The sequence below is a fragment of the Schistocerca cancellata genome, chromosome 1 (assembly GCF_023864275.1).
Source record: "Schistocerca cancellata isolate TAMUIC-IGC-003103 chromosome 1, iqSchCanc2.1, whole genome shotgun sequence".
NCBI classification, from domain to species: domain Eukaryota; kingdom Metazoa; phylum Arthropoda; class Insecta; order Orthoptera; family Acrididae; genus Schistocerca; species Schistocerca cancellata.
Window position 1 is genome coordinate 1,165,658,480 of NC_064626.1, and position 12,169 is coordinate 1,165,670,648.

Genomic DNA, 12,169 nt, shown 5'->3' on the forward strand with positions numbered 1-12,169 from the left:
TGAATACATTTTGAATTCCAAAAATAAATGTAAAGCAGCCTGGAATGTCAGGAAACAGGAAATTAATAACATCAATAAAGAAAACATCCCTATAGACTGCGATACATTCAATGATTATTTTGTAAATAGTGCCACTACCACTCCACTCAATAATTCTACCATAGATGCAGAAGCACTACTCATCTATACAAACCAGACTAGTGAGAAATTTACTTGGACTCCTATCACCCTAAATGAAATTTGCAAATCGATAAACAAACTAAGCAATTCCAAAACAGAAGACTATTATGGACTCAGTAATTTCATCATAAAGTGCCACTTCTCTCACTGTCAAACAGAGTACTAGATGAAGGAATTTTTCCAGAATGTCTTAAGCTCACAGTTACACTACCTATGTATAAAAAAGGTGATAAAAACCTCCCAAACAACTACAGACCCATATCAATAGCACCAATCATATGCAAAATAATAGAAAATTGCATGCATATGCAGCTATACAGCTATTTTGAAAGCAACAAACTATTAAATGAACAGCAATTCAGATTCAGGTCTCACCTGTCAACTGTAAAAGCAACTGAAGCTTTGGTGAACAATGTATATGAAGCATATGAAAAGAGGCTGCATATATCTGGAACACTTATTGATTTAAGCAAAGCATTTGATTCAGTGTCTCATGACAATCATTAAAAAGTTAGAATACTATGGAATTGAAGATATACCACTCACCTTATTCAAATCTTATTTAAGCAATAGGTTACAGCTTGTACACGCAAATAAACAGAGATCAGCAATACTTACTAAAAAAAGAGGAATATCCAAGGCTTGGTACTTGGGGTTTTGCTGTTTATTGTCTATATTAACGATTTCTCGAATTATATACCATGTAAGAATATACTGTACACTGATGATATAACACTAATAACCTCAGGTGACAATTTACAAACTGTGCTGGATAACAACAGAGAAATAACGCAAATGACTAGTCACTGGTGTCAGGCCAATAAACTGTGCATAAACAACACAAAAACAGAGGAAATAATTTTTAATCTAAAAGCTACAAAAAGTAAAAATAAGGCAGTGAAACTACTTGGATTGCACATAAACCAAAAACTCTTCTGGGAAGAACACACCAATCACCTGTGCAGCAAACTAGCCCGTGTACTTTTTTTACTGTACAAACTGAGAAACAGTGTGATCAAACAGCTGTTACTCCACTCATATTTTGCTTTCTTCCATTCCATTCTGGAGTATGGAATTTTGCTCTGGGGGTAATTCCTCAGGGGCTAAATGTATTTTCAGATGGCAAAAGAAGGCCATCACATGTATACTAGGATTAGCACCCAGAGATTCCTGCAGAAACCACTTTAAATATCTCAGTGTAATGACAGTACCTAGCATGTACATACATAACTGTTTAATGTATGCTAAAGAAAATCTCGACAAATTCAGCACGAGATGTGAAGTACACACACACAATACCAGAAATAGTCACTTGTTAGATTTTCCTTTCTGGAGGCTAGCTGTTGTCCATAATAAGTATAAACATTTGGGCATAAAATTTTTTAATAAGTTACCATACTCAGCTCGTACAGCCACTTTTAATGAATTCAAGAGTGTATTGCAAAATTGGTTAAAATGCAATGAATTTTATACAACTGAAGAATTCCTAGGAAATACTCAATATATCATAAGCTTTTAATAAGTGATAAAGAAATGTTTTCAATTCTTAAATAAGCTAAATAACTCTGTGTATGTAAGTGTTTATTGTGCTTAACTGTACTCCACTGTAAACTTTGACAAAGCCTATTGTATGAAAAATACTAAAAGGCGAATAAAAATATTCTATTCTATTCTATTCTTTAGGGGAAAACAATTCTCAAAAGTGGAGGCAACTTTATTAATGAATGCTTTGTATCTTCCATTTGAGTCAGATGTATTGTCAACAACTATCCAGTCCATGTCTTCGAGCAATTTCCTGAATTTCTCAATTTTTTACTTATTTATTACCCTCCTGTACTCAGATTTAATACATTTTTTATCCTGGCAAGTTTAAACATTTAACACAACATGCTACATGTCATGATCAGATTGTCCATTTACTATTGGTTTTGTGATATGACTTTTCTCCCTAGATTTGTCTACAAAGATATTATAAATATACAGGGCTATTACAAATGATTGAAGCGATTTCATAAATTCACTGTAGCTCCATTCATTGACATATGGTCACGACACACTACAGATACGTAGAAAAACTCATAAAGTTTTGTTCAGCTGAAGCCGCACTTCAGGTTTCTGCCGCCAGAGCGCTCGAGAGCGCAGTGTGACAAAATGGCGACAGGAGCTGAGAAAGCATATGTCGTGCTTGAAATGCACTCACATCAGTCAGTCATAACAGTGCAACGACACTTCAGGACGAAGTTCAACAAAGATCCACCAACTGCTAACTCCATTCGGCGATGGTATGCGCAGTTTAAAGCTTCTGGATGCCTCTGTAAAGGGAAATCAACGGGTCAGCCTGCAGTGAGCGAAGAAACGGTTGAATGCGTGCGGGCAAGTTTCACGCGTAGCCCGCGGAAGTCGACGAATAAAGCAAGCAGGGAGCTAAACGTACCACAGCCGACGGTTTGGAAAATCTTACGGAAAAGGCTAAAGCAGAAGCCTTACCGTTTACAATTGCTACAAGCCCTGACACCCGATGACAAAGTCAAACGCTTTGAATTTTCGGCGCGGTTGCAACAGCTCATGGAAGAGGATGCGTTCAGTGCAAAACTTGTTTTCAGTGATGAAGCAACATTTTTTCTTAATGGTGAAGTGAACAGACACAATGTGCGAATCTGGTTTAAAGTTTACGGCACCTTTTTCTTCTGCAAAAAAAATGTTGCAGGACACGTGTAGCTGGAAATGCTGGAAAATTGTCTTATGCCACAACTGGAGACCGACAGCGCCGACTTCATCTTTCAACAGGATGGTGCTCCACCGCACTTCCATCATGATGTTCGGCATTTCTTAAACAGGAGATTGGAAAACCGATGGATCAGTCGTGGTAGAGATCATGATCAGCAATTCATGTCATGGCCTCCACGCTCTCCCGACTTACCCCCATGCGATTTCTTTCTGTGGGGTTATGTGAAAGATTCAGTGTTTAAACCTCCTCTACCAAGAAACGTGCCAGAATAACGAGCTCGCATCAACGATGCTTTCGAACTCATTGATGGGGACATGCTGCGCCGAGTGTGGGAGGAACTCTATTATCGGCTTGATGTCTGCCGAATCACTAAAGGGGCACGTATCGAACATTTGTGAATGCCTAAAAAAACTTTTTGAGTTTTTGTATGTGTGTGCAAAGCATTGTGAAAATATCTCAAATAATAAAGTTATTGTAGAGCTGTGAAATCGCTTCAATCATTTGTAATAACCCTGTATATTAGTGATTTTGTCCAGGATGAGTGATGGTGGGATGTGGGGTCGTGAAGGACAAGCAGATGATCTCGTGTGTGTGTGTGTGTGTTTTATCCCACTGCAATCAAACAATCAATTATATCACAAGCTCAACTGGACTATGGCCTGGTAGGTGTGAATCAGCTCATGCTTCTCATTAACTTCAAGACTGTCCACCAAATTTGCTAGGTGGGAGGAGGAAGAGGCAAATGGTGTAAGTGGTATGTGGAGAACGAAAATGTCAGTGATATTAATAGAAGAAATTGACAATACAACAAAACAACGAAGAACAGAATTGTAAATTTATGTTATAAAATGTGTTCATTTTGAGTTGGCATGAGGTCCAATTCAAAATTAACGAAATTATAACACAAATTTTTGAACACCAGAAGACAACAACAAAGTCTGTCGAAACTGGTTGTCGGGAAATAAAGAAATATTTATTTGGTCTTGGCTTTAGAAAGTTTTTACCAAGTCAAGATGCATCTTAATTCCGTTCCATTTTCTCTCACATTCTCATTAAGACTTATGTGCAAGATAATTCTAAAATGACACACAATTTGAAAATTATACAATAATCAATCCTTATTTATCTATGTAGTTATAAACTTGAGGCTATTTGTGAAAGTTTCTCTAAGGCTTGCATCCCTCTACAGTTGAGCAGCAAAAATAATGTAGTCTGTACGAAGTACTCACATCAAAGACAGTCTCACCCCCCCCCCCCACCCCCCCCACACACACACACACAAAGCATTGCAGATAATACTCTTTATTACTGCAGTTTTAACTGTAGGTTAGCTGTCAGAAACCCTCCCCCTCCTTTTCACAGTCTGATAATTGCTTCTCATCTTATTAATGTAGGTGGACTTACAAAACAGTTGTACTGTAATTCCATCAGAAGATTATATGTCCAGCAGTTAAAGCCAAATGTTGGAATGCTTTGTAGTCTTCTGAACAACATAATTTTCTAGTTACAGTTAGCAAAACATTGCGAATAACATCTGATTGCATCATATGTATACTAACTTGAATGGTTTCACAGCAATAGCCTTTGTAAGCTGCCCAATTGCTGCACCAAGCTCCTCTGGGGTGTGTACAAGATGATACTGACAACCGTGTCGCAACTGCAATTCTACGAGGGTCTCCAGCAGCTCATCTTCGGATGGTGATGATTCCGTGTAATAACTTCCCTTCTTCAGTGGTTTCTTGTTCCTAAATAAATGGAGTTATGTTTATCTTAATAAAATGTAACTGTTGTCATGTGACAGCTGAAAACAGGCAGATCATTTTTTTAGGGGGGTGAGGGATGAGGAAGAGGAGGATTGGGGGGGGGAGTGAGGTCAGAGAATCGGTATACACTAACCGTAACGATGCAATGTTTAGTAACCCTGTCAGACATACGTATGCAAGATATGGATGTACTGACATGCAAATTATCACCCATGTTTGGTGTGGCCATCTGCCGTGGGAAAGCAGACATCGCAGGCTGGTCACATGAATTTCTGTAGCTGGCAAATATTAAGGCTGTCCGACAATGGACTCATTCTCAATTGCTATTCTCCAATGTGCCTCTAGAAGTTAATTAAGATCACAGTAAAGCTGTGAGGACGGGGCGTGAGTCGTGCTTGGGTAGCTCAGTTGGTAGAGCACTTGCCCGTAAAAGGCAAAGGTCCCGAGTTCGAGTCTCGGTCCAGCACACAGTTTTAATCTGCCAGGAAGTTTCATATCAGCGCACACTCCGCTGCAGAGTGAAAATCTCATTCTGGAATTTCAATCTGTTGTGGCAAAGAGTTTATCTGTGTTCCATAAATGTTATTGGGCTGAAAGTCAGGGTACAATATTGGCAGCGAGCAGGTTCCAGTTCTGGTTAGCCTAGCGTTCCAAATGATGCAAAATTTTTTGAGCTTTGATAGCAACAGCTAAATCAGCAACCAGAAGTGGGTCAAGCACTTCACTAATTCTACACTGCAGCAGTCACAGGCACTGCTAGCTGCCTTTGTATTTCAGCCATTGAACTAAGTTCAAAAAGACTGGGAAGTATATGTCTTGCCCTGCGCATCTGGGCAAATGAGATTAAGTGTTTGGAGTGACTGTGGGTCTTTTTGTTGTATGTGAACACAGTAATATAACTTGGAACAAAAGTTGGCATCGTTGTCTGATCCATCTGTGTTCCCACTGTCTGACATTCTCATTATTATTCGACATTTTCGAACAAAATGCATAGAGTAGCAGCCAGGCAAGAATTCTTATTGCACCCCAAGTCACATGCTGTAAATTATGTGTCTGATTCAGATTTGAAGGAATAGACTAGAAAATGAAAATTCACATGTGTGTCATCACTCATACATGAAAAATTTAATATGAGCTGTAGTGACTTGTTAAGAACCAGATAACAAGGTATGTACACAAGCCTTAAGACAGTCTGACCCCTTTCTGGTTGAAGTGCTACAAATTGCATGTGCATTTGAAATACAATTTGCTAAGAACTAAGGAGGTATGTACACAAGTCTTAAGACAGTCTGACCCCTTCCTGGCTGAAGTGCTTCAAACATTGTGTGCATTTGAAATATCACCAATTGTGCTGTACACTTTTTCGTAAGATGCTGATCTTTAACATGTGGTCCATAGCCATAGTGATAAAATGCAGCAGGTTTCCATAACAGACTCTAAAGTTGTAAACAAGTTCATTTGACAGAAGTCAACTGGCCCCTCCCCAAAACTTGTCTTGTATCAGGTGTCGTTTGTGGCAATACACCTTTCTCCTACTTGCTTGGGCTGCTTTTCTTTGCATCCCAGATGAGAATGCCTAATAATCAGGGCAAATATTATAAGTGTTTATGTAAACATTGCACTGCACATATATGTCATAGCATGGTGGGCACTAGGCTCTGGCCCCAGTGATCATGTGCAGGCAATGCATAAAATTTAGCTACTTGCAACAGTATAAGACTTTCCTTCTAATACCACTGCATTGGTCTTAGTTGTTAACCAGTCTTTGCATTTAGTATGTGTAATCCCTCATTCAGTGAAGTGCTATCAAAGTTGGGGGTATAGCCAATGCTTAGGTTGTGTACAACTGATGGTTGTTTACAATCAATTCATTTTTTGTGGAAATGATCATTATGTAATGCCTTTAAAAAAGTGTTGTTCAGCTTATATGTGAGTGCAGGCTTTCTAAGTGAATTTCATATATGAAGTCTTCACGGGTTGTCAGTTGAGTAGCGTCGTCGACTCATAGCAATGTTTCGATGGAATGCATCTCCATCATCTTCGCCTGAAGATGATGGAGACGCATTTCATTGAAACATTGCTACGAGATGATGACGCTATGTGGCTGACAACCCGTGAAGACTTCGTATATGTTGTTCAACTTATTCTTTACTGTGCAACTGTTCGATCAAAGACAATTTTCAAGTACAGATTTTTGTTAACAGCAAAAGTTACATCCATCCATTCAGAAATATTATATTTTTGACATGTGTGTGTGTAGTTCCTACTGTTAACAAAAACATGTGAGTCTTTGACTGAAACCGGTTGCATAATAAAGGATAAACTGAACAGCAGCTTAATGTGTTACATACCATCATTTCTACAATTTATAAAAGCTGTGAACACAATCAACAAAAGCTATGGCTGACATTTTCGATTATGGCAGATACATCGGTCCCGAAAATTTTTTCTCTACAGGTGTATTCTATTTTCAGATTTTCATTAGATCATGAAATGCACTCTATCAACTCATTGGTAATTTGTGCTGCCATTGATACACTTTCTACACAATTTGTGCCATTGTTTGAAGCTCTTTTGGGGAAAGCAGTCGATTTTCAGCCTTGCACTGTCTTGAAGCCAACAGCAAGTCTGAAACTTTCCTAAGCCCACCTGATTGCATTAGGAATAAGGTTACGATTGAACTAGACAGGTTAGAGCACAAAACAGTTTTCTCCTGATTTGTACAGTCAGTGGGCTTTACTGTTAGTGGCAGTTAGGAAGCATGGCAGATCTGTTCTGTTCTGTGGAGACTTTAAGCAAACAATTAATGCTCAAGCAGACATTGATTCTTATCCCTTACCTCATCCAGATGAACTTTTTTCTAAACTTTCAGCACGAAAATTATTTTCTGAAAGTGATCTACTGGAGACATATTTTCAGCTGTCTCTTAATGACTTAAAGAAGATTCAACACACTGTTCAGACTGCATCAATAAAATAGGTTACCTTTTGGTGTGGCTAGTGCCTCACCCATATTCCACAGGTCATTTGAACAGACTGCTGCAGGTATTTGAATTGTGTGAATTGTCTCAACAATATTCTGGTCAATGACCACGCGACAAAAGAATATTTTTGCAATCTATGGCTGTTTTTTCGCAGCCCTTCCATAGAAAGTTATTAGGTGTAATATTTACAAATGCATCTTCTTTCAACAAGCAGTTATTTATTTTGGCTGTTTACTCAGTGAGGAGGGCCTTCAGCTCACCAAGTAGTATGTAGATATTATTCAGGACATGCTTGTACCTAAATCCATCAAGGATCTTCAAGTGTTTCCAGGAAAAGTAAATTACTATGTACACTATTTCCCCAGCAGCCTTCATAGCCCACCTGCTAATTCACTTCTGTAAGAAGTGAGAGCTTTTCTAATGGTCTGAATAGTGCTATTGGGATTTTCAGCAGTTAAGATCTTCCAACTCCTGCATCACTCTCACTGGGGGATTTCCAGCATGAAGCAACTGGTGAATTGTTACATTTACTGTTTTGGTATGGCCGATGACGTTGCAGGGATGGTTAGGCAGTGTGCTGTTTGTCAGCACACCAGCCAGCCCCATTCCAGTCATTCTCTCTGTGGCCAGCATCAGTGCAACAGATAAGGAACCTCTTGAGTGCGAGGTCGCTCATCTGAAACTGTTTTGTTAACAATTGTGACAGGAAAGAATTTAGCTGCTAATGAGTTACCATGTGCATCAGGAGGGGACGTAAGACAAGTGTCCGGGAGGTGGACAGATCAGCCTTCTATGGGATGCATGTATTACACTTCACAAAATGGACATTGTCGACATCGAAGAAATGTTCAAAATGAACCATTAATTTGCATTGCAAACTCCGAATGAAAAATGGTGCACCATAGTAATCAAAAAGATTTGCACCACCAAGATCAAAGATGAACTCCTTGGGATTTACAAACCGTGCAGGATATTCAGCTAGTAACAACACATATAGAATCACACAGGTGTAACAGGGTGATGGAATGTGATGGCATGCAATCAAATGCAAAATATTCTGTCGTAAAGCTTATTGTGGATCTGGCTATTCTTTAAAGAGTAACTGCAGATAGTGCAATAATATGTTTTATAAATGGAATGCAATAATATGTTTTATAAATGGAAAAAACAAACACCCAGAGGCTTAATGTGTCCAGTGGTTCCAGGCGGTATGAACTGCAATGTCACATGCTTTTCAGGAGGGACAGTTTGCTTTAAAGCAGTAGGATTTTTATACATAGACCAGAAATCAAGCAAAAGCAAGTTATTTTGACCAGTGATTGCCAAAAGGACTGCTCATACCACAGTTCTCTAATGCCCGCTTTCCCACTCTTGCTTGCTGTGACCTGTGTGTTCCCTACTGCCCTTGCAAGATCACGCACACGAGAAAGAATCTTAGGGGACAGGGTACCTCCAACATCTGGCAGCACATCTAGATTAACAGTCGGCATAATTGTATATGAATGCATTAAGGCAATGATGTTAGTTGATCTTGATACAACTCTCTTGGTACCTCTAATTTCCAGGATTCCTTTAATATGAATTTCCTCTTTGAATACCAATTGGTTGGAGTTGAAAACAAATTCCTTACTGAATGATGGGATAAGTTTATTCACATCATCTACAAATTTTTGGGCTGGTTATATTACATCTTCCAATTCTGTAGCACTGTCTGAAGGAATGCAGCCGTCCAGTGCTTCCCTTGAAATCACTGTAATTGATGTCGTGCACAATCTGATGTGCATAATGTACTAGGTCACTATCACATAGATCCTGTAAATTGTATCAAGCAGCCTCGAAATGCGCAAACGCCAGTTTTTATAACAAGTGGACCTTGTCCTCCCTTGAATAGCCATAGTTTTTCTTATGCACTACACAGTCATATTTCTGCAGACTTATTCGAAAAGTGCTCATAATTGCTCTTTTTTTACTATGCTGCGGATGATCTTCCATGTACATAATTATGTTTAGTACCCAAACCTTCAAAAACGATTGTCCCTTACTATGCTTCACTGGAGATTGGATTTGTGGCTCCATGTCTGACAAGGACGATGAGACTACATGCCTTGACACCTGTTTCAGTATCTCTTTCACTTGTTAAGCACATATTGTCATCATTGTACTCCCCATGTGAAATAAAGCACGCGAATGTCACATGTCGACTAAGCAGTTTAACTTTGCTCCATGGCCTTGGCAGTACTCACCATTGGATACTTCCAGTCCCACCCCCCGTTGCCATTGGCAGCCAATTTTGGATATAGTTGTTGCGTGGTAGGCAATATGTGGGGCATCAAATGCTGTAAAGATCATTGGCCTTTCGGGACCTCGCACTCGAGGAGTTCTTGTGAATTCATGCTGGCTTCGCAGACCCTTTCTTAAAATCCATGTGAGAAATTGTCGTGGACTACTGCTCCCACTTTCCATAAAGCATATGCCTGCAGCAGACAACAATGGCAGCACAGTGGGAGCCACAGAGAGTATGTTCGCAATAGAGGGTTACCCTGCATGCTGTTGGACAACAATTTCTAAAGGTGTTTCACCCACAATGGAATTAAACATCTTACCACACCACTTTAACATAAAGTGTCAAACTGACTGGCAGAACACTTTGTTTGTACATTCAAAATCCAAATTTTAAAAGCCTTAGTTTGCTAAATTGGTTTCAGTGCTAAACATTTTCCTAGCTTCTTACAGGTCCACTTCCATTAATGGTTGAAGCCCAGCAGAGCTCCTTCAGGGGCAACCTCACAGAACACTTATGGCCCTCTTGTTTCCACTCCAGGAACACAAAGCAGACACAGCCACACCATTGCACATGAGTGCCTGCCAGTTTGCACATGCACATGCACATTCGGACAGGTCTTGAATAGATCCGGCAGACAATGGTGGAACTGCATAGATGCTAGTTGCTGCTGGTGGCTACAACACACTGGATGTGACACCAGCAATTCAACCGACTCAGAGACCTCATTCATCAGCCAATCCACCGATGCAACCACATCGTAACTCTCGCTACGCCCCACCTGGTTCTTCCTTCCTGCAAGGGGGGGGGGGGGCATGACCATGAATGTTGATTCAGCTTGACTGATGGTCAAATCGACCACACCTGCTGCATCTCAAAGGGATGCCTCTACTACAAAATGGCTCTGGGCCTACAAAAAGTGCTCTGTATCTATACCAGCATCACCAGCAGCCTTGAATATTTCTCAGGAGCCTCTATAATGATGTCCCACAGTTTCCAGCCACTTCCACTGTGTCACTCCCCCCACACCAGCTATGCAGTTACTGGCTTAATATTATAATTTCAGTATGCATGTATAATGAAGCAGTAATGCTTGGGCTTATATCAATTCCTGTCAGGAACTATTATTGTTTTGTTAGTGGAATAACAGACAATTTTAATGTTCGTACAGAAAGTTCGTTAACACTCGTACAGTAAGTTCATATGTATTCAATAAATGCTTTTCAATCTGAAGTGAGGGTTACAATACAACATGTGATTCTTTCCCAGAACTGCATTTACAACTGCCACCATTTGAAAATAAAAAAGGGCTTGCTTTCCTGTGCCGTATTTAAGTTTAACCATTACTTCCTTGTATAAAACTTGATTCTACAAGAATGAATTATAAAAAGTTCCAAAGCATGGTAGCTTCCAAACCAACCCTCTGGTTAGTGTTAATGATAAAATTAAAAGGAAAATTTTGTAAAAACTTGGTTTTCATAGAACACATCAAAAAATATTAATTACATATTAACAAAGATGCAAGGAAGTATTACTCACTCTTTGGACATGTTCAAATTTTGGTGATTAAAGCTCAGCTACAAAATTTGGATCCTTGATCCTTGTTGCATGCTCAGTATTTCTATTTCTCCAAAGCTGTTGCCCCACTGATCCTAAATGGTCGAGGTCTGGTGTGCCAGCCAGTCTGTGTATGGTTTTTAAGGCGGTTTTCCATCTGCCTCGGCGAATGCAGGCTGGTTCCCCTTATTCCACCTCAGTTACACTATGTCGGCAATTGCTGCACAAACACTTTCTACATGTACGCGTACACCGTAATTACTCTACCACGCAAACATTGGGGTTACACTCGTTCGTCTCGTGTGAGAAATTCCCGGGGAGGGAGGGGTCCACTGGGGGCTGAACCGCACAATAACTCTGGGTTTGGTGTGGGGTGGTGGTAGGGTGAGAGGACTGCTGTAACCTGTTGGGTTGTGTACCACTGGGGGCTACGGTGGGGGATGAAGCCTCTCCATCATTTCTAGGTCACCAGTTCCATAAAATACAATACAATACTGTGAAGAAATGCTGAGACACAAGGAATTAATGTAAATTAAGGCCATGTGGGTGGCGAGAACCAAGAATATGTTGTAGTGCTAGTTCCCACCTGCGAAGTTCTAAGAAACTGGTGTCTGGGGGAAGAAACCAGATGGCACATGTGACGAAAAAGGCACCAAGATCATGACTGTCATGCTGTA

The 12,169-nt window shown here is 40.0% G+C and overlaps 1 protein-coding gene and 1 non-coding gene across 9 annotated transcripts in view; one reads left to right on the forward strand and one right to left on the reverse strand.

Annotated features, from left to right (window-relative positions):
* The window catches only part of LOC126163219 (crossover junction endonuclease EME1), a 219,609-nt gene that overhangs the window by 24,784 nt on the left and 182,656 nt on the right, over positions 1 to 12,169 (reverse strand). For all 8 annotated transcript variants that reach the window (XM_049920166.1, XM_049920164.1, XM_049920162.1 and 5 more), the window contains one exon: positions 4,468 to 4,653. In XM_049920166.1, coding sequence (XP_049776123.1) covers positions 4,468 to 4,653 — 186 coding nt within the window. The remainder of the gene's footprint in view (positions 1 to 4,467; positions 4,654 to 12,169) is intronic.
* Positions 5,064 to 5,138, forward strand: Trnal-uaa (transfer RNA leucine (anticodon UAA)). The gene has a single exon. It is a non-coding gene; the product is annotated as a tRNA-Leu (tRNA).